Source organism: Mytilus californianus, unplaced genomic scaffold (genome assembly GCF_021869535.1).
Source record: "Mytilus californianus isolate M0D057914Y unplaced genomic scaffold, xbMytCali1.0.p SCAF_1, whole genome shotgun sequence".
NCBI classification, from domain to species: Eukaryota; Metazoa; Mollusca; class Bivalvia; order Mytilida; family Mytilidae; genus Mytilus; species Mytilus californianus.
The window spans coordinates 33,323,486-33,347,884 of record NW_026262581.1 but is presented as its reverse complement, the minus strand read 5'-3'; the positions used below and the strand labels follow the sequence as shown (position 1 = coordinate 33,347,884).

The 24,399-nt window shown below is 33.7% G+C and overlaps 1 protein-coding gene across 5 annotated transcripts in view; it reads left to right on the top strand.

Moving 5' to 3' along the window:
- The window catches only part of LOC127719185 (universal stress protein in QAH/OAS sulfhydrylase 3'region-like), a 30,779-nt gene extending 16,607 nt beyond the window's left edge, over nucleotides 1-14,172 (top strand). Inside the window, exons 1-4 of one of the 5 annotated variants that reach the window (XR_007990190.1) lie at nucleotides 4,041-4,346; nucleotides 11,399-11,485; nucleotides 12,216-12,322; nucleotides 13,845-14,172. Coding sequence is in view for 2 of the 5 variants with exons in the window: in XM_052225209.1 (XP_052081169.1) it covers nucleotides 12,216-12,322; nucleotides 13,845-14,045 (308 nt within the window). In the remaining 3 variants the exon portion in view is untranslated. Of the gene's footprint in view, nucleotides 1-4,040; nucleotides 4,347-11,398; nucleotides 11,486-12,215; nucleotides 12,323-13,844 lie in introns of those variants that run through there. The other 4 variants (XR_007990194.1, XR_007990191.1, XM_052225209.1 and 1 more) reach the window with 4 other exon arrangements.
- The last annotated feature ends 10,227 nt before the right edge of the window (nucleotides 14,173-24,399 follow it).

Genomic DNA, 24,399 nt, shown 5'->3' with positions numbered 1-24,399 from the left:
ACTTCAGACGTAACACTTCACATCCATGGACACTACTGTTCAAAAGCGTAATTATTATATATAAAAATTATAGCCTTTAAGAGATTTTGTGCTGTGAAACGATCTTTGGTAGACTACCAGTATTACATTTTAAATTAAAACTTTCCTTTACTCCATTGCTTGACATATAATATAGGTGATTGTTGTGGACTGCATGCTGTCTCGATATTTCTTTTCTGGCTTTACACACATGTATTATGTTTAATGGTTTCAGGTTCTTTGATTTATATTTCACATCTTATATAACATTGATTTAAAAGAGAACCATACAGAATGGCAAATATTTTTTTTTAATTTTTTCAGTAAATACGAGTATTCAAGGATGTCACAGTAAAGTATATGTAGATTTTCGCAGTCTTAAGTGTTTTCGAGGGAAGTAAAAAGATGTTCTACGTTATTTCAGAAAAACAGCGATTAAAACGTAAGGAGCGTGGTCTATGATAAATGGTTTTGAATGCCTTGGTCTATATTTAAGGCTGATTTTTTTTTATCATTTATCACCCCCATGCACATGACTTGAATGGAAAGATTGGTCGGATAACTAGTGTAAGTATCTTAATGGTCTTAAAAATCTGAAACGTAATAACAGTTGTTTGAATTCAATCGAAATAAATTCTGCCCTTGTAGTAGTCTTTAATTAAACTATAAGGTCCTTTAATGAATCCCACACTGCTAATGACATTTTTGGAAGTTAACAGCACTAAGAAAAGTAAAATATCCCCATAAAGAACAGAAATGGCAATAAGGTAATAAGAATGGAATGGTTCTTGTGCCCTTTTCCGCATCAGGTCCTGCTCACACCCTCAACTAATCTGAATATTTGTTTGTTCATGAAAGTACTATTATATCAAACTGGAGAAAATCTTTTACCATACTTATTCATAAAGCTGGAGACAAGCTAGATATTAATAACTATAGGGGAATTTCCCTTCAAAATTGTATTGCTAAACTTTTTAGTGCTGTTATTAACTCTAGAGTTGTAACTTATTATGAAGAACAGTTTTCAGTTCATCAATTTGGATTTAGATTTAATCATAGGACAGCAGATAGTATTTTTATTCTAAAAACTTTAATAATAAAATATTTGACAAAAAAGAAGAGTAAAATTTACTCTTGCTTTGTTGATTTGCGTCGTGCATTTGACACCGTTTGGCATGCTGGTCTGATGTTGAAAAGAAAATATTTGAAGTAATTAAAGATATATATAAGTGTTGTGAATCTTCAGTTAAAATAGATAATAAACAATCTGAATTTTTTGAAATAAATAAAGGGGTCAAACAAGGGAACAGTTTGAGCCCCACATTGTTTAATTGTTTTATTAATGATCTCCATTCAATTTTTGATGGGACATGTGATCCTGTGTCCTTAGATAAAACATCAATAAGTAGTCTTAGTTTTGCTGATGATCTTTTAATATTATCAGAATCACAAAACGGTTTACAATCTGCTTTGAATAAACTGGAAAAATATTGCTACAAATGGCAACTGACTGTAAATACAAATAAAACAAAAATTATGATTTTTCATTCTAGAAATTCTTTTGAGTCAAAATTTTTTTATAAACAAAATCAGTTAACTGAAGTTAAAGGGAAATCACACTATTTATACTACTAATAATAATTCATTGAAATTTTGCATATAGACAGATCATACTTATTACGAAATTTTAGGCGAAAAAAAAATTGGGGTCACCGATGTTGTTTTTGAGATATGACGTCATCAGAACTTAAAGAATTGCGTTCAATGATAACGAAATATAGAAATAGCGCTCTAAATTGCTAAAAAAAGACAAACTTATTGAAAAACGATGTTTAACTGGAATAACAAAAACAGTCAAATGTAACTTGTACCTTATGAACATTTATTTGTCTCGGTTTCCTTATTTTTGAAGGCCTTTGAACATTTCCCGCCATTTTTAATTGCTATTTATAATATATTTTTTTTTAAATAAAAAAAACTACTAATGTTTTTCCCTTCAAACTTCTGCATAAGTTGCAGCTTCAGGGAAGATTTTAAAAGCATTAATAAAAAAGGGGGGTCACCGATGTTTTAAATCCGCTAAAACGGAAATAATCTTATTATTGAATTTTGGCGGGAACTATAACCTTTTCTGTTAACGTTATAGAACGACGTTGCTGGCATAAAAGCATTTCTTGCAATGCTTGGGTTGAATTAAATCTTTTCACTACAAAATATAATATCATGTTTGAACATTTTTTAAGGTATTTTGATTATTCAGTGATATTTTTATCAATCTATCGAATCGTCAAACATAGATACAATAACAGTTTATTATAAAGTAATTGTCAAAGTTGAAGTCATCTCATTTTTTTAATTGCATTTGTTGTATGGGGAAAACGAATGTTTGCCTCATGCCGTATTATAGAAATAATTTTCGGCTTCCAGATAAAGAATCTTCTACCTCGGAAGACTGAGGGTATCCGGGCTGAGCGGGCCGCCATTTTAGAAATTAGCAACCTTTACGACGGACTCGAAAACGGCGACGTCATAGTACGGTCACGACACTATAGCGGCGCCGAGAGCGATGCGTATAAACAATAGTGTGATTTCCCTTTAAAGAGTATAATTTTCTTGGGAACATTATTGATAATAAAGGAAAATTTAAGAGATCTACACATGAACTATCCAAGAAAGCGCTTAAAGCGTTATTTTCATTAAAAAAATATATGTCTAATTTTCATCATGTTCCTGTTGATTTATCATGTAAATTATTTGATTCACTAATTAAACCCATAATTTTATATAATAGCGAGATCTGGTTTATGGAAGACTATTACTCAATTTTTAGAGCCATAAATAGAGCCACTTTGCATGGAACTAACTGTGATATTTTATCATTGGCAGATAGATTCAGCTTTGAGAAAGTGCATCATAAATTTTGTAAAACTGTTCTTGGAATTAAAAAAACCTCATGTAATATAGCTGCAAAGTCTGAGTTAGGACGATTTCCGCTTGACTCCTTTATTAAAACTCAAGTTTTATTATATTTTTGTAGAATAAACTGCCATGAAATAAACCCTCTTGTTAGAGAAGCTTTTGCAGAAAATAAGTCTATGTCTGAAGATGGAATATATACTTGGTTTACTTTTGCCAAGCATATTTTTAAAGAATTTAATATTGATGAAGAAGAATATGTTGATTTTGATAAACCTTTTAAACTTATAAAAAATTCACTCAAAAAAACTTTTAAACATATTGTGAAGGAAAAGTATAATAACATCACTCTTCAAAAACTTTCAAATATTGATAACAGTTCAAAACTTTATCTTTATAGTAAACTTAAAAATGAAATTAAATTGGAGGACTACTTGCACAATCTAAACAATTTTAATAGTCGTCAACTTTTAACAAAATTACGTGTAAGTGATCATAATTTGGAAATTGAATTAGAACTTTATAAAAAAATTCAAAGAGAACACAGGCTGTACAAAGTTTGTAAAATTTTAGATGATGAGGAACACTTTTTCCTTCATTGCCAAATTAACAGTAATGTAAGACATTCCCTTATAAATGCAATTAAAACCCATTATCCTAATTTTAACCAGCTTGACTCAAACTCGAAACTTAAAACTATTCTAGATCCCAATAAAGATATTTTGTCTAGTGTTGTAGAGTATATAAAGCAATCTATGGAATTGCGAAAATAGGGTCCACATTGGTCAATTATTATATATATATATATATATATATATATATATATATATATATATTATTATTAATATCAACTTGACTTGTTTTAAACATTCATCATGTATTATGTTTCTTGTCACTTGTGTATACAATGTACTATGTTTGCATTTTAACCCGCCACGGTTTCATGTTTTGCAATAAAGTTATATACTATTATATTGAATATAAATTGAATATATAGTGTTCTCATGATTTTTTAAATACATTTTATGAATCTACTCAGGAGTCAAAAACTTCTTTATGTGTAATTTGACAGGTTTGTATGTAAACACAATCAATTTTATGCACACAGTACTAATCAATTATACACAGATGTTATATAATCACCACATGTTTATTTCAACTTTTTTGAAATTAAACACGGTTAATGCCATTTAAATCCGACACTTGCCGTGACTGCACCCTATTTCGCATCGAGTACAAATTTATACTGAGATATAGATACATGTTATTAACATGTGAAACATTAGTTAATGCACATATATATACTTTTTGGTTATTCTGTGCTTTAAAAATGACAGAGGAAGCAAAAAAGGGAGGGAAAAATGTGATTATAGCTATGGATGGAAGCGAACACTCCAAATTTGCATTTAAATGTAAGTAGATTATGTAACACATTTTTGTGTTAACGTTTTATTTTATTTTACACTATATTAGTGTCAGCTTTTACATGTACATATATGTAAATCATACAATGATTGTACATATATCACATGTATATGGAAGAAAATAATTTTATGATATTCATAATGTAATGGTGTTAAACATGACTTGTATTTAATGTAATTATGTTTAAAAACAGTGCATCATAAGTCTTTTGAGACTAGCTGATACGCAATTGTTTAAAACTCAAATGTTATATCAGGTTGCACTATAAAATAAATAAAATTGAGAATGGAAACGGGGAATGTTTCAAACCAAAGAACAGAAAACAGCCCAAGCCATAGTCTATACGTAGTTGATTAGATACGTGCATCAGATTTACTATATCTCTAGTTATCCTCGGAATTAAAGATTGCAATAATGACAACTCGAAGGGTTTCAACGTTTCTTAAAGTCAATATCTTCAACGAACAAACAGTACACTTGCAAACATGGGAAGGTGGTGGGAGAGGGACATGTCCTTAGTCATGCAGGAGCCTGTAATTCAGTTGTTGTTGTTGTTGTTGGTTACTGTCTGCCACATTGGTATTTAGTTTATTGTTAATAGCATAAATCAAATTTTGTCCTTCCGTTACTTTTTATTGATGAATATACACAATATGGTGACCTATAGTTGTTGACATCGTTGTCCTTTTGTCTCTAGTGGATATTTGTCTCATTGGCAATCCTAATGTCTATAGCGTAGGCAGATATATAAAATAGATATATGCAAATAAAATGATGATTGCATCATTTGCATGCATTAGACCATTGGTCCTCTGTTCGTTTTGTAAAATAAGATGAGATAAAGATGATTTACTATGGATGAATTATGTGTGAGCTCTCTTTTTTGGTAGGCTTATGGTGTGAATGATTTGTCTCAAAGCTACAATAAAGAAAATGCTAGGTCCAGTGGCCAGGGTTCTGTTTTATCATTTTCATATTTTTAGTTTGAAGATGAAAAAGAAATATTCTCAAATCGGCACTTTCCATAGAGGTTGCAATTATGTGCCCCATATATCATTTATAACTCAAAGTCAAAATGCTACATGTGTATATACTGTCGTGATCGTCTTGTCAAAGAAACTCTACATGTTTCTGTATCTGCTAAGTGCTCTTGTATTAAACTTGAAAATTGTGTATTGACCGAAAGATGCTTCCTCAGACCATAGTAGACAACTACATGATTACAAATATTCCGTTATTCTTGAATGAATGGATAACTTTAATTGAGTTGAAGCCTGTAAAGGTCTGCGTCAGTAGTCCCACTCGTTCGTTTCGGTTTTGTATTGTGGTAAATAAATTTTTAAACATATATATATATATATATATTAGTCAAATGCGTTTTGTTAAAATATACTTTTTCGCTTTTTTGGTCTTTTGGAAAATGTTGTTTGTGCTGTATTTAGACCCCTCTAACAAGAAATTTGTTTTCCATGCACACGTATAAAAATGCGGTTTTTATCCAACGCAGTCATAGGTTTGAACGTTGTTTTCAATTTAGACTTGTTTATATGTTTTCGTTTGGGCTTGTATTATATTTGTCTTCTGGTTTATATGATCCGTTCATCCTATTTTGACTCTTTCAAAATTCAAGAGTCTATCCTAAATTGAGGTAAATTATATGGCCTTCCAAATACCTTTTCGATTCCTAGCATCACTGAAGAGACATTAATTGTCGAAATCCGGATATGGTGTACAAATTTTTGCACCTCATGTCTGCGGTATACCATCTTTTCCGCAAGTTTATTGTTTTCTGTTTGGTAATAAATTAATAATAAGATCTATTTTGTTACATCTTGTGATCCTTTTATTTGGCAATCACCAATGACAGTCAGCAGGAGATAAGAACATTAGTTAATCGACCTGCTAGTCAAATGCGTTTTGTTAAAATATACTTTTTCACTCATTTGGTCTTTTGGAAAATGTTGTTTGTGCTGTATTTAGACCCCTCTTCCAAGAAATTTGTTTTGCATGCACACGTATAAAAATTGCGGTTTTTTATCCAACGCAATCATAGGTTTGAACGTTGTTTTCAATTAAGACTTGTGTATATATATATGACAGGAGAAACGATGGTATAAAGATTCTTCAAATTTAATGATCAACCACCTACCTCTAAGATGAAACCCCGGATATTGTGTGTGTCTATCATGATTCTGTGTCCATTCAGACTATCTCCGTATCTGCTCACCAAGAAGAAATATGCAAAATCAGTTACATTTTACGTTTTTTTTAGAGAATAATATCTTTTATTTTGAATCACTTGGAATACACAAACCCTAAGCAGTCCAGGGCGGCTGACAAAGGAGTCCCTGCTTATATCTTACACACCCCATTTGCCAGGAAAAATATAAATGGGTGAAAACATACTTCCTATATAATATACTCAATATAAAAACCAGCATCTGTTTCCGATTGGTTACTGTATTCTTCACACCTTGAAATCATGCATTTTCATATAAATCTCTCCTTTTTAAATACAATCACAAAAATATATATAACTGTTATTTATATTGTTTTTTTTTTCTAACCGTTTGCAATGTTTAAATTTAAAATCCCATCCACATTTTACGTTTTAAATCGACCTACATAACATTTTTACGCCAAGGATGAAATTTAAACTGTGTTATTCATACTTAATTTTGGGATCTTTTTTAAAACATCTTTATTTGAATATTAATAGCATTAAAAGATATATTTATTACGTTATCGTGTTGAAAATTGATATTTAACTTATCATGTATTTTTTAGTCCATGCACACTCACCCCTGGAAAATTGCATGCCATGTTTTTTTAAAACAAAATCAAGGATTTAAATGGAAACTGCAAAAAGAAATGTTCCTAGGAAATGTAATAATTTACCACTATTTCTTTACAATTATCTTAACTTTTGGAATACATGGTCGTGTTTACACCGATAAATTGATACGGAGTACACACACATGTGCAACATGAACTGAAAAGTGCTATGGCATGGCTGGACCTAGATAGATTTTTAAATTTATGTTTCAGAAATTTAAAAACTTGTTTGGAATGCTATCTGCAAAACAGTTGATTTAAACTTTGAAACTGAGTGGTCTGTATATAACATGAAATATCATATGTTTGTTTATTTTTCCATCCTCTACATGCTTGAAAAGAAATGAATCTCGAAATCCAGAAACGTTTCAAATTTATATATAGGTCCAGTCATTCCTTAAAACTTTTCCAGATGCACTCTGGGTAAATTTTGTTGTGTCAAAACTATTATAGTTGTCAAAACCTTATCGTGAACCTTAATTGCATGCAACCTATGTCCTTTTAACCGTAAAGATGTCAACAGTACATTGTAATTGGGTTTGATTTTTAATGAAAATACAACGAAAACAAATCAAATATCCCTTCTATTTATAAATTGTTTATCAAAATCATTTGGAGGATTCGCCACAAGATTTCGCCATCCAGTTCTGTCTTTAGCCTTTGTTTCGGCATCTCCCCAGGTCATGTCAAGCTCCTTCAGTTCTGCTTCAATCGTTCGACGCCAGGTGGTTTTGGGTCTTCCTCTTGGTCTCTTCCATTGGGGTGTCCATCTAAGAGCTATCCTGGTTATATTGGATACAGGCATCCTGAGAACATGCCAAAGCCATCTGAAGCGCCTCTGTTGTATTTCTTTGAGGAAACATATGGACTAAGTCATTTCAATGAGATGTTTATTTGAAATACTGTTTGGCCAGAAGATTTTGCAAATTCGCCTCAGACAATTGTGGTGGAAACTTGAGAGCGATGTCATATCTGTTTTTGTTACTCTCCAGCATTCACTTCCATTCAGAAGGACAGATTTAACATTACTGTTATAAAGCCTTATCTTTGTTTACCTGTTGTATTGTTTGGACTTCCAAATGGGTCGTAGTCTTTGCAATGCAGATCTTGCCTTGGCTAGCCGTCTTTAATGTCTTTTTGTGTTGAATCTTCTGTACTAACCACAGCTCCTAGATAAGTAAATTTATCTACTAATACCTGTTGGATTTCTGTGCCCTTTAAGTTTGATGTTGTGTTAACTCGCATTTCTTGAGTCTTTTTTACGTTCAATTCTAGTCCAATTTGGCTTGCAAAATGGGTGAGCCGATTTGTCTATTCCTTCATATTGTCTTGTTTTGATGACAGGAGTGCTATATCATCAGCAAAGTCAAAGTCCTCTAGGGTTGCAAACATTGGCCATGTGATGTCTCTTATTTTGTCACTGGTGGTCGTCATCATCACCCAGTCAATGGCAACCAGGAATAAGATGGGTGAGATGAAGCAGCCCTATCGTACTCCAGATTTGATTTCAAACCAGTCAGTTTCTTTGTTGTTAAGTATCACAGCACATTCAAAGTTGGTATAAAAGCATTTTATCAGTGTTTTGATCTTGTGTGGCACTCCATGTGATATAAGGATTGTCCAAAGCCATTCTATACACTGCTCAATGATGTTCGTAAGGCAAAGATCTGATCAATGCATCCGTTCCCTTTTCTAAATCCAGCTTGTTCCTGTCTCAACTTGTCATCCAGTTCGGAGTCTATCCTGTTTAACTGTATTTTGCAAAACGTTTTACTTGGGATTGAAAGTAATGTTATCCCTCTCCAGTTGTCACAATTCCCAAGATCACTTTTCTTTGGTAGTTTAACGATAAGACTTTTTGCCCAGTCTTCCGTGATTTTATTTTCTTCCCATATGTCTTTGAAGAGACCATGTAGTATGACTGTTGCTGTGTTGATGTCAGCTTTCAGTAGTTCAGCTTGAAGTCCATCTATGCCTGCTGCCTTTCCTGATTTTATGGATTTAATTGCCTTTGTTATTTCTTCTTTAGATGGTGAGTCAGTGCTTATATCTAGATCTTCAAGTTGGGGTGCTCCCTGAAATTCGTTTATTGGCTCTGGTCTATTCAAAACAGCCTTGAAGTTTTCTACCCAACGTACAGCCTGTTCCCTTTCAGTTGAAATGATGTTTCCATTTTTGTTTTTAACTGGAGGTGGTTGTTTGGATTGTCCACATAGTTTTTTTGTGATCTTGTAGACCGTATTTATATCACCTCTTGCGGCAGCCTTTTCTGCTTCTTCAGCTCGTTCTTCCAGCTGGTTCCTTTTATCTTTTCTAGCTCTTTTCTTTACCTCCTTATCTTTTTGTGTTTGTTCTTTTAACCTTGATGATCTAGTGCTGAGGACTTTTTCTTTGAATTTTGCTCTTTCGTCAATTTCCTTCCATGTATCTGATGTTAACAATTGTTTATTGCTGCTCTTACGGAAGCCAATGATCTTTTCACTTGTGTTTTGATACACCCCTTTGATGTTTTCCCATTTCTTTTCTATGGAACTGTCTCCAGTTTGATCAAGATCCTCTAATACTCGAAATCTGTTTCTGAGTTCAATGACAAACTTTTGTTTAATTTCAGGTTCTTTCAGACGGTTGACATTGATGATCTTTCTCCCGGGTTGTTATTGTCTGGTACCTTTTTCAGCTTCAATTAGAGTTTAGCTATAACTAAATGATTGTCGCTGTTCACATCTGCTCCTCTAAATGCTCGGGTATCGAGTAATGATCGTCTCCATTTGCCATTTATGATGATGTGGTCAATCTGATTTTTGTCCCTGTTGTTTAATAAATTCCAGGTGACTTTGTGTATGTCTTTATGCTTAAATAGGGTTCCTCCAATTACTAATCCATAAGTTGAACACATATTTGCCAGTCTCTCTCCATTCTCATTCATTACGCCACGCCCTTCTTTTCCCATAGCTCTTTCATGTTCTGTATTTACTCTCCCAACCTGAGCATTTTGGTCTCCTATAATAAGAAGGACACCATGTTGTGGTGTTTTGCTAATCTGAGCCTGAAGAGCTTCATAATAAGCGCCTTTAATTTCTTCTTTCGCATCGTTTGTAGGCGAGTAGCACTGAATAATTGTTGTCTTGGCATAGCTGGAATTAAAGCGAGTTCTGATCAATCGTTCGTTTATAGTTTCCCTTTCTATCAAGCTCTTTGTAAATTCCTTATTCATAATGATTGCCACCCCTTCTGTATGTTGGTTGTCATTTCTGCCGGAGTATATGATGGTATGAACCTGTGTGATAATTTTTCCCGACTGTCCACCTGAATTCACTGATGCCTAATATTCCTAGTTTGTACCTTTCCATCTCTCTTATGACTTGCGCAGTTTTTGAGACCTGGTACATAGTTCTCACATTTCACGCGCCAATCTTAATGGTCTATTTTGGATCCGTGAGATTCCGGTTCCTGTCCAAGGCCTCCCGATTTGGGCTTTCTCCTTGTACAATCATATTGCTACCTGTGCAGCCCGTCGTCCCGTGGATACCTGCTGTTGATTACTTGTGTTGATTACTGTAATAAGTTGTTGTTTTATAAGATGAGGTTATTAGCCTCATGCTTAACCCCCAACTTGGAGGACCAGGGGTTTTGTTGTTGAGGTTCCCGTCCTCTAGATCAGTTGCCTTACTGGGCTGATGAGTGGTGATCTACCCAGTTTGGTTAGAGTTCTCTCTCCTAGACAGGTTGCCTTACCTGGCTTACGACCCCTATCTGGCTGGCTATTTACCCACAGCTGGGGCAAGGTTGATGAGTGTTAGGGCACACCGGTGGACCTACACACTGCATTTCTGGGGTCCTTGCTACTCTGAGATCCTCTACAGTTTAGCCTAGGATACTAGGATCTAGTTACCGTGTGCTGTCGCTGGGATGCACTGTAGAAGTCTTAGACTGGTAGAGGCATTTTACTGGCAAGAAAGGCTAACGCGTTCGGCTTTCTGTTTCACCTACAAGTAGGTAAGCCAGTGACAGAGTAGAGTCTTTGTCTCCCCCTGCACTTGACGCATATCCAATCCCTGTGGTAACAATACCACTAGCACACTTTAATTACGACAACAATGCATTAGATATAAATTATTGTTATTCTATGTAAAACTGCGTATACTTCGATCTCATATGAATAACGAAAATGAAAAAAAAAATCTTCTCTTTTCTCTCGTTACAGGGTTTGTCGACAATTGTAGAAAGAAAGATGATCATGTTTACATCGTCCATGCAGTCGAGACGAATGAAATGTTCTCGTCACGACAGTGTAGGTATTGATACGGAAAAATTCGTTGCTAAAACTAATTAAATACTAGTTTTATTGGTTGAGGTTTCCTCTCCGAGGATATCACCAGCTCAGAAGTCCGCACTTCTGTGTTGACATGAATTATCATTGATATGGTCTTTATTAAGAACTAAGGATCTATAAACCTAATGAATAAATTTGCTGGACAGATATTTTACTCGTTATGAAATATGATATTGAAAAACGCACACCACTGAGCTTAGGTCATCTACACCTAGAAAACCGACTTAGAATTTGAAAAGGTAAAAATGTACCACGTTTACATAGGAAAGATACAATGTAATATGTCAAGACATACCAAGACTTCTTATCCTTTATTTTGGTAAGACACAGCATTCAAATGTAAAAAAAAGTATAAACACACAGCAACGTCCTGTCGGAAAATGGGCGTTAAATACGATGTCTCGTGTTAGGAAAATGAAAAGGGTCTTTGTACTTAAAGGAACACTTGCAACTTTCCTATTGAACGTATTGTTAATTTTTGCCAGTCCTTAATATGCATGAAATATTTGCAACTGGACAATCATCTAATCATATTTAAAAAGTTAACTCCTCAAAACAAAATTAAAAGAAAGGTACTTATAAGCACGACAGAGCGATATTTAGTGTTTCAATTAAGATACTAATACTTTAACTTGTACTTATATTGTTCATATTGAATTAATATAAAGTGTTTTTCTTTCTAACATAGCTCCATACTCATTTGATCCAGATGTGTTAGCGTCTATTTTGAAGAAACAAAAAGAACGCGTTACAAAAGAATTACAGCAATACGCTGCACTGCTTACTGAATCTGGGGTACGTATCTTTCTGAACTTGTGGTACGTATCTTTCCTAATCTGGGGTACGTATCTTTCTGAAGATGTATTACTGGTTGCTAAAGAAACCAAAATTGTGAAAAAAAGAATATTCTTAAATTATCTCATGTGTTTACAAACGGGGTATGTGTCTCTCTGAAACTGTAACATTTTTTTCAAAGGAAACAACAGATATAATGCAAGGATATTATGCACACTATTCCTTATTAGGCCATTTTTGCTCATTTTATTAATGCATTTTTTCTCTAAACTTGATAGTCCTATATCTGTTTACACTTAACTTGAAATAATTTTGCCATCGCTTGAGTATTGTATGTTTGAGCAAGGGTATGCATCTTTCTGGAACTGTAACACATGTTACCATGTGTACATATATGATTAGATATTAAAAAATTGGGCAAAGGGAAGTAATAAAAGAAGAAGGACTTGTGGTATAAAGACGTCTCTATTCCAGAAATCTAAGGACGAGGATGTAAATAACTAAAGGACAATGTACGGCCTTCAACCATGAGCAAAGCCCATATAGTATAGTAAGCTATATAAGACCCCGCATGACAAAATGTGTAGCCGTTCAAATAGTAGGAGAAACCAATGGTCTGATATATTCATAGCACAATAAACGAAAAACAAACAGCAGCCGACGACAAGTACTGAATTGCAGGCTCCTGATTTGGAACAGGCACTTAAATAATGAGGCCGGGTTAAAAATAATCGTCTTTAAGTGCTCAGCATTTTCCCTAACCTTGAACAGTGGTGTTTGTAAACAGCACAACATACATGTAGTAACAAATCATGAAAATCAGCTAGTAATGGCTAGACTCGTTAGATCGGAACTATAGATTTGGAGGAAAAAACCTTAACAAAAAGACATAAAGACACAACGTACCATTATAAGAGTACTCCAAGTTATTGAAAGTTAGTGCATATCCAATTCCTACTAATAAATAAATAATTCTTCCCAGACTTTTATAAACGATCTATTATACAAACCGCAATCACAAATTTTCAGATAACTGTTAATTGAGCGCTATGATAATTTAGGCATGTTTTCAACTTCTAAACCTTTGAAGATTCTCATTTTCTACGAAGAATATATTTCTTTATTACTGCTAATGCTTTATAAATGTTAAAATACTTCGACCAGGAAACAAGTCAACATTGCAGGTCTAAGTACCAATGATACTATAGAAGTCCATACCAATAAAATGTTTTTATTTGATTGATCCATTTGAAATTGCAGTAGTTTTGATTTTACACCAGGAGTTGCATAACTGATTACTTTTTGTATTTCTTAATAATTTGTATTTTAGTCAAAGCAATGGTGTTGAGTTTTTCAGCGTTAGAGAATTGAATTAAATGTTTCTGAACTTGATTGATACCCTTTTTACTTTTTTAACAACACTTATGATATTATCAGTAGAAGTCGTATGAATTTCTTCTATCAAAATTCAACCAACCATGAATATTTAGTCTTATTTATTTAGTATTGTTTGCCCTTTCAGGTTGATGGAACAGTTAAAAGCGTCCATACTTCCAATCCAGGAGATGGTATCGTAAAATGTGCTGCAGAACTAAACGCCGCCATTATTGTAACCGGAACTCGTGGTTTGGGCAAAATTCGGCGCACTTTAATAGGAAGTACAAGTGACTATATTCTTCACCATGCCCACGTTCCAGTTATGATTTGCCGACACCCACATTGATAGACCAAATTAAATAGAGTTGTCGTTCTTAGTACAGTGTATATTTCACAACAAAATATATGGTTCATGAACAAAAACAAAAATTGTGCATTTGTAGATCACTGAAGAAATTAAATTATTATTTAAACGTTTTTTCGTCTCGGTATAAAAATTATGGTATAAGACTGCAGTGATAAACCACTGACAATACCGTAAGTCATTCAAACTTTACCAAACAATAGACTATAAAATAAACTTCAATACAATTTATCCTGTCCCAGTGTCCGAAGCCAGTAATTCAGCGCTTGCCGTTGGTGGCTGCCTTTCATATTTAGTTTTTCGTTTGTTGTTTTGTTTTACATCAGTTAGTTTTCTCGTTCGAATTTTTTCGCATTTTCTGAAATTCTGAGAGCAAAGTAACCGAGCAAAACTCGTCGAAAGTAAATATTGGGAGAAGAAAGTTGCAATCTTATTTTTACCACAATTACATGTACATAATGTAACGATTTTCAAAAGAGAGGCGAAAGATAACAAAGGGACGTTCAAACTCAAAAGTCGAAAATAAACTGACAACGACATGGCTAAAAAAGAAAAAGACAAACAGACAAACAACAGTACGCAAAACACAACATAGAAAACCTAAGACTGAGCAACACGAACCCCACCAAAAGCAGGGGGTGATCTCAGCTACTCAGGAAGGGTAGGCAGATCCTGTTCCATATGGGGCACCCGTCTTGTTGTTCATGTTAGTACAAACCCGATGATAAGTCTAATTCGGTAGGTCGCATTCGGGGGAAAGTGGACGGGATTGTCCTACGACAATTTGAACTTATCCGTTGTCATCTGTGAAACGGATATTTCCTATGTATTATTTTTAAAATCATGCCAATACCGAATCACTGGTTACGAAGCTAATGATACACCGCGGATTGTTAGGGACGAACTTAACGTCCCCATTTCGACCGAAAACAGAGACGCATATTTTTACATTCCTTACAGACATATAGGTAGATATATTTTAGTCGAATTATGGTTAGAACAATATGAATCGGACATTCTTGTGCTCAACTCTTCATAAAATTAACGCGGCACATAATTGCTTTGTGACATCAAATATTCTTGACTCGTCGTTGAAAAGTTTGGCCCAAAATTATCAAGTCCTTTTTCAGTTTGCTGGTATATTAAAGAAATATTTTGTTCCTATCATGAACAACACCTTTCATGCGCCTCTCCTTGCCGACTTATTCTTATTTTCATATGAGTCGGAATTCCTTCAGACACTTGTCAAAACAAGAAGATCAAATTAAAGAAGCCAGATCATTTAATTTCACATTCAAATATATTGATGATGTTCTTTTCATTACTAATCCAAACTTTTCTGATTGTGTTCCATTAATATATCCTCCAGAACAAGAAATTAAAGAAACAACAGACACGGTTTCCTCCGCTTCATTTTTAGACTTATACCTCGAATTTGATATAAGCGGTCATCTCAGTACCAGAATATATGACAAATGAGACGATTTTAATTTTGAAATTATCAACTTCCCTTAGTAGCAATATACCAACTTCACCTGCATATGGGATCAACATTTGTCAACTCATACGGTATTCAAGAGCTTGCAGCTGCCACTCAGACTTTATTAAACGTCACCAGTGTCTGGACAGAAAGTTGATGAACCAGGGTTATGTCAAAGAACGTCTGGTCCTTTTTCTAAAAAGGTTCGGAAGATATCAAGACCTTGTTGATAAGTATTCCGTATCAACTTTACAAATAATACATGATGGTCTTGAAGTATAGATTCTAGGTACTGACGTTGTTTATCATCTTAATTACGTGTTATAGTGTTCTTTTATTTGTCTTTGTAAATTATTAACCTTTACTGTTAAGTCAATTTTTGGTAATATCCTTTAGGCGTGTTATTGTACTATGGTAATTTTTTGTATTCTTGTCATTCAGATTTGCATATATGCTTTGTCTATATTCCATTTTGATTTTCTTTGTTGACATATTTGTTTTTATAGTGATTAAGATTATAACACAATGTTTACTGCTGCACCCCTATTTTTGACATTTTTTCCTATTATGTCTGTTTGTTTTGTTCACACATTGTTCTCATTATAATGAAATTATATGCGACTGTCAAACAAGTGAGAGGTTTAGCTAGCTATAAAACACACAGGTTTTATTTACCATTTTCTACATTAGGAAATGCCTGTACCAAGTTAGGAATATGACAGTTGTTTTCCATTCGTTTGGTGTGTTTGAGCTTTTGGTTTGCCATTTGAAATTGGACTTTCCGTTTTGAATTTTCCTTGGAGGTCGGTATTTTTGTTGTTTTACCTTTTAAGTGCCAGATTTGCATTATATCTATATTGTAAAATATAAAACGCGCAACACAAACTGAAGACCTTTTGAGCTCGTTTGCTGCGCTCACTTGACAAAAACTCTTGGCAGAAACCTGTTAGATGGTACATTATTAAAGAAACAAGTGGGTAAGATATCAAATCATGATTTCATTACCGGGCATATAATACCTTATGTAAGAGAGACAACTCCTACTCAAATGTAAAACTGGGAAGTTTTGTCTTCAGTAAAGTCAAATACTATAGGGCTTATACCATACAATATAATTTCAATCATGCTATACTTTTATTTCCATTACGCAATAACCAGATGTGTTTATCAACATGAAGATAAAAGCGTTCGTTTAAGAAGTTAAGTTTACCTCATTGTTACATATTCTATCTTTTACTTCCTTATTCTTATATCTTCTTTTTCACTTTTTTCATGTGCATTCAGCCTTAGGGTACTTATAACGCTTCTCTGGTTTTAATTTTTTCAGTGGCATAGATTCCCTTTAGGCAGGTAAGCAAGTGCCTCACCAAATTTTGTATCAATAAAAAATAGAAAAGTATATGAAATGGGGATATACATACAACGTGTATTTCTCAGAATATAGTAAAGATGGTTCCAACTATTGGAGTTCTCTACCCATTACATGTGTTTTCCTAATGACTAGCTTAAATAACTTACTAGTCCAATTTTGTTTCATAAAAATGACAAATGAAGATACAAAGATCTTGTTTTAGGAAAGGACAAATGATGCGTAAAAGAAACTCTGATACAAACAAGAAGTCGGAATTGTATGTTAAACTTACATAGTTGAAATGTATAAAGTTACAGGACATAGTTGGTATTGTAAACTTTAACGTCACCGAATATCAACAAAAGCATTTAAGAAGAGGTCATGATTTATTTATCTCAGTTATTTCTATTTATCAGGACCTGTCTTAATTAATTTTACATACCGATAATCAAAATGTAATCCCAACTGTTTCATTCAAATGTATTTATTTTTAAGCGCATTGAGTACTTTTATTTCTTGATAAAAATATTCCAAAAATCAGATTTTTTTGTACACAAGAAATTTGTTCAAACCAATATCTTTTCTTCCCTCAATCCCAAACAAAAACAAAGAAAAATACACATAAAAAAGAGAGAAAAATAAGACAACTTTTAAGATTTACAGATGGAAATCATGATTCCAATAATCAATACAATGTAGTTGTAATATATGTTAAGGTATAAAAATTCCTTTGTCAATTAATAATTTCAAATGACTGCGTATGCAGTTTTCATGCTCATTGATATCTAGCTGTTATAAATTTATTCTGGCTATGAATGACCACAAGGTTGTAATGTTGTGTTCAAAAAGTGTTTGAGATTTCTTCCGTGCGATAGTAAAACATATGTCGGAGAGGGGTCGGTCGTTCTTTAGAGTTTCGGGTTGTACCGGTACATATTCTATACCCAGCTACTGTCCATCTTTCCAACTTTTTCCATTGAGTGGCAGTCTAAATTCAGTTTCCGCCTTTTAAGTTGATCGACCCATTTTGCAGAATCTACTTAATGGATTTACTGTTGAATTGTTCTCATTCTGAAAAAAACAAAATGATTAATAGGGCAATAGAAATGTTGTTATCCATCTTCCATCCTGCAGTAAGACCATGTTTAAAAGAATGTCCGTTTGGCTGTGCAGGATCTTGATATACGCAACCACGTCTAGTTACAATGGGGATGTTGAACCTGTTGCTTTGTGTAGTGATAGTACTTAGCTCTCTGCATGCAAGACAACCGTTGAAAAAACTCAACAAAAGGGGGAGTGCAAGGTAAATATATCAGCCCTTGTCTAACCCACTCTCTTTTTCAGTTTATATCTATATGTGTGTACAGCTGTCTGTGCCCACTAGCGTGTACATGCCAGATAATATGGTAACTTCATCACATATCCACATATTTTAGTTCATGTCTTTATGGCCACTTGTCTGTCTAAATTTCCACCAAATTGTGTTCATGTCCACAAATTTGTCTACATTTTTACCAGGTTGTGTGCATACTCACCAGTCTGTCGACATTTCTACAAGTCTGTCTGAGTGTGTCCACAAGTCTCTCTATATGTTCACTTATCTGTCGATATGTTCACGTGTCTATTTACGTGTTAACCAGTTAGTCAACATGTTTATACAACATTGAGCCACTGAACGGAATTCGTAAATGTTCTATACAATGAAAGGAAAATATATGGTTTGTTTTTGTTAGAAAATGGAAAACTTTCAAGAGATCGATTACAATTGTAGTTTAATTGTTTGCACAAGTTTAATCATGATTAATTATATATTCCAAACATTTTAAATGCCAAAATGCAATTGAAATCGATTGTAGGATTTGTCTTTACATCCGTGTGTTGCCAATTGGGGTCGTTTCTTGTAGATTTATTACTTCAATTGTTTTGAGCAGAACCATGCAAGGATATTGAAATGATATTAGACAATTAAAATAGTTCGTCGATCCTTTAATTTCAGAAGACGGGTAGTTTCTTAGAGTTTTCGTTAAAGACAACCATCATAATTTAATTTATTCAGTGTGTTTCTTTATCCAAGGCAAAACATACATACTTTGGCGATATTTCGGATTTTGCTTAAAATCTGTATGCATTTAGAACTCGTTGACCTGCATCTGAACTATATCGAGACTAATTGATTTCTCCCAAAAAACGAATGTGGTAATCCTCTAATATTTATAGCAACAACATACAAGAGGGTCTGGATGGGGTTCTGTATTTCTTTATTAAGTTTTAATTGTATTCTTTTTCTCTATTTCTAATTGTTTAACACTTTTTCAGCATTTTTTTGCCATTATTGTCCATTCTTCTTTAAAACCCATCCTAACCCTCGTACAGTAGTTTACCTTTGGATGTCTTTGAATGTGTGGTCTATTCTGGTTTTTATTGTAAATAATTGTAGTAAAGTTTTTTTTATATTTGTTTCCCCACCTGTTGAACCTGATATAGGATATCCAAGACACAAGATTGGTGTGCATGGCAATATATACTGAACGTTTATACAATATACTCCTCCAAAAAAGAAACACAGCATGTGAAAAAATAGATAATCTACTTCAAAATTTCAACATCCTTTTAAATACAGAATTAAGTATCACATTACACCAAAATATGGCACACTGATTGTTCAACTAGACTAATCAGATTAATCACATTTAAGTCCATAGCGTTCAATAACGCCACTTTAAATATCTGTTGAGCCCACCATTAGCCTGTTATACAGCTCAGACCTGTTTCGGAATAGGACCTGTTTCGGAATACTCTCCAGCAACCCCTGAAAACCGTCATGCGGAATTTCTTCAATTTTTGCTTCAGCCGAGTTTACGGCGTTCATCCAAATCAACCCACAAACGTCCTATTTTGTCCTTATCTGGTGACTTTCACGACCAGGGGAGCACTATAACGTTCTGGTTGGCTAGAAAGCCAACAGTACCACGAGTTGTGTGCGAGAGAGCGTTGTCGTGCTGAAAAAACTTTACCACGGAGGTTTATTGCGGACAGCATGTGTGGTGTCAAAACTTTACCTCTGTATTGGGCGCGTTACGGTTGACGGGAATGTGTAGTAGTTGAGTTTTTAGGACGTAGGTACTGACACCCCACATCATTACATTTCCTTCCTGAATGTTGACGACCTTAAAAACGCAGTTCCTTGCGAACCTCTCATTCCAGTGTCTGTAGACACATGATTCACCAATAGCGATGTTTCAGGTAGCTGTGTCTAGTCTTGTCATTTCGTAACAGGGTCGAGAAACAATTTAACAAACAAAATCAATTAATCGATTAGCTGTCTTTTATACACATCAAACCCTTTTATGCTGACTCGAAAAGGTCACGTGTGATTAACAGCCCATATCAAGGGTTTAAATTTAATTATAGGACATGCACATTTTAATAGGGTCATACTTTCAGGTCTCAATCAAGCAAATTTGTTTGAAAATTCATATTTAGAAGAAAAAAAAACATATGGTTTTTGCATTACTTTTATGGGAAATAATAATACTTTTCATCAATCAAAATGAAAAGTAATAAAAAAAAAGGCAAGACCGGAGGTTAACATGTAAACGACAACAGACAGTGGAGATCGATTAAACAGAAATAAGCCTACGACAAACAGGACTATTTTAGAATGAAAAGATATTTGTAGCATTATGCATCCATGGACAGCACCTGTCTTCAGGATTTGCTTTCCATGTTTTTGTCTACTACATTTTTACAGTATTTTTTTTTTGGAAAACACCCTCAATTCTGATTCATTTCAAAGAAGTGTCTTATTCGGAGTCAAATTGTAAAAACTGAATAATGTACGAGAGGATACTTGGTTGACGTTTTTGCCTAGTAGTACAATTTACGTCAGTGTTGGATGTATAGAAAAATAATTTCCCTTTATTTTTTTTAATTTAGAAACCCTAATTCCTTTAAGTATATACAACGTAAAACAAAGACTTCAGATGGACACCAGTAGAGAGTAGTATTCTTGTGTGTAGTGTGGTGTAATTTCCGTGTAGCATGTTGTAAATTTCAAACAGACAATGTATATACTCTTAATCAATGCACAGGTTTTAACGATGTTTGCTTACAGAACCTATCCAGCATACCATCCTTTTCCAGTGGCAGTTTTAACTTGCTACATTCATCCTGGTCGGATGATTCATTATACAAACCTACCTATTGTATATATTTTTTAATGTGAAAATGTCCGAATATCATGAAATAGTTTCCTCTGGATGTTAAACATTAAATAAACAACATTAACCGATTTCAATTCAATATAGCACCTTTGTACAAAAATCCTACCAAACTTGCTTTTTATTTTTTATAAAATTAGGAGAAAAACAACCGAAATTGCTAGACCTCATATCTTTAAAACAGTTTCATTAAGCAAAACAAAAAATTGAACACAATGTAGTTGAGTATCATTATGTGTCAGTATATAAAAAAAAAACGCATCAAAGATACCAGGTTTATAATTTTGTACACCAGGCGCGAGTTTTGTTTTCATAAGACTCACCAGTGACGCTCAAATCAAAACGGTAGGAAGGCCCGAAGGTAGCTAACATGTAAGACTGATTTGAGATTTACCATCATAAAAAAGCCACGAGTTGTTACTCCATCAATATAAAAAAATGAAAGTAAGCACACACATTTTTATATTTTATTGCCATTGATAATGAGTTTAACACAACCATGGTTGAGTATACTTATGTGTCGGTATATCATTGATATTTCACCAGGTATTACTCGTTTTTAACACCAGGTCGCTGTTTTGTGATATTTTAAATTACTTTTTCATAGTCCATTTGGTTTATTTCACTTCTTTTATTGTGTTCTATAAATGAAGAGCGTTTATGTTTTACAGACACAAAGCTGTTCACATTTTTTTCCTTCTGTCTCATTGGCAATCATACAACATATCATTATACAGTATCTAATGAAGTTTAGAAAAGAAGCTACTTGTATTCTTTATTAAACTTTTAAATTGCTTTGCATGTCGGCATGTCACATTAAGCACTTAATGCATTTAATGTGGAGTAGGTTCTGCTTACCCTTCCAGAGCACCTGAGATCACCTACAGTGTTTGGTGGGGTTCGTGTTGCTCAGTCTTAGGTTTTCTATGTTGTTTTTTGTGCACTGCTGTTTGTCTGTTTGTCTTTTTTTTTTATTTTTCAGCCATGACTTTTCGACTTATGAGATTGAATATCCCTTTGGTATCCCTCGCCTATCTTTTACATGAACTGAAAAATATGTGATCATTTTAAAAGCATTTAACAATTACATTTGTTATGAGATTGGAATTGTTATGATTATTTAGCTTGGCCTAATTTGTTTTATGTGGCCTTAAAAGATGTTACACAATTGAATTGTGACCTCTTTATAGTTTACAAAATAATGTCATAATTGTGCAGTTTAGAAATTAATAGAACAATCATAGATACTGATGGAATGATTAGAAATTTCTATTTGATTTACATAATAATTCCAGAATTATCCTAATCTACGATGTGTATTTAAACTTCTACAGTGTTCTAGAAGTTTCCATGGTGACTTTATATACATACACCATAATTCGACTAGATCAGAAATATCAACCATTTGACTTTTTTGATTTTTCATTTCTGAGAAAAATAATGCTAGGCAATATAACTTCTTTTTTTCGGTGACAGTGGTCTTTGTTCGTGTACGTTTCCAATTATTTTTCATATTTCTGTCATGCTGGTGACCGTATTGAGTGTAATCTTGACATACTATCATATTTACTTGTGGTGACGTAAGTTTTCTGTCCTATAAGTCGAACAAAGTAGCAAATACATTTTCCATTGTTGTCTCGAGTCTAGACTTGACACGTATGATTAAAAAACACCGTATAAAATAGAGATAAAATTTCCAGACTTTTATTTTTAACATTGGGACTATGACAAAGTTTAATTTGAAATGCAAAGTATCAACATACATCCCGTTCTTAGTTATACCTCACTTCATTAAAAAAAATAATTATTGTTTTATCAGTGAAATAATGCATAATTTATAATGAGAGAGATTACGTAAATATCATCTAAAAATAGATCATAAATTTCCTAATGCTATTCTTTACAGTTTGATCACAACAAATTTGAAATGCAAGGTATAAACAGGAATTTACACCCCAGTTCTATTGTTATACTTCATAGTTTCTATTTCTGAAACAAGTGTAAATTGAATAGATCTATTGTTACGAATAACAATGGATTTTGACTACAGGGTGTGACGAGCGGGGTTTCTGGAAACCCCTGCTTCTATATCCCGCAAACAAAGTCCATTGTTATTCGTAACAATAGAAATTGATTATTTTTTTAAATAGCATGAACATAAGAAATTACTAATAGTGTTCACTACAAATTGTTTCAAGATATTAAAAAAACACATTTTAGGAAAATCCAATAGCGAAAAAAAAAATTAAGCATCTATTTTGAATACAAAATTATCCTTTAAATACTCCTTTGCTTGAAGGTATATTTTTTTTTATCCCAGTCATATGTCTCTATTCTAATTTCTAAAGCATTGAAAAACGGGGATTCTAACTCCCGGACCCCCTCCCCCTCAGTTACCCAGTGGCCGATCAGGGGGTGGAGGTTCCGCGGGTTGGACCCGACTTTTATTTAAAAGATCAATGCAATTTGAATGGTTGGACCTTCCCCCCCTTTTTTTTCTCTTGAGTTGGGAACCCCTGGCTGGATCAGCCCTTGATTGCCCCCAAAAAGGGAGTTCCTAAATATTAAATCTGTATCTTTGTGTGTTGAGCGTGTCTGGTAGTCGGGTTTCTAATGCAGACACACCTATCCCTTAGTATGTCCGAATATGATTGGTTTTTTTTTCCCGAGAAGAGGGGGGAGGAGCTTTTGTTCTATAAAACCGTATTAAAGATATAAAATAAAGTTATGATTACCTTTATTAAACTGATACAGGTAAGTACTTTGGGTTATAATATTGTCTTCATCTTTAGTCTCTTCTACCAAATTCAACGCTTGCCACAAAATGTCGTCTGTCTTATACCCGTCCATCTTGACAACTGAATACAAGGAGCATGATGTATTTTTTGTTAGTAAGAAGAATACACGAAACAGTCAACCTTGACCTGCTGATCCATATTAGCACATGGATTTAACGGGAATATGTAAAACAACTTTGACATTTGTAAAATATACTCACTTGTCAAAGTTTGAACGAAGATAATCAAAGAAAGGTTACTAGTGGGGTTTTATGTAATAAAAAAAATTCTTATAAATCATGGTTTGATATTATCAATAAATATGCTATCGTTTTTTTCATTTTTTTTTTCATTTAATAATCAATGTTAACAAATATAGGGTTTAGAATGGGGTGTAAGTTAGTTATACACCTCGGGATACGGCGTGTCTGGATAAGAAACCCCTCCGGCCTCCGGCCGACGGGGTTTCTTATCCAGACACACCTATCCCTCGGTGTATAACTATTAC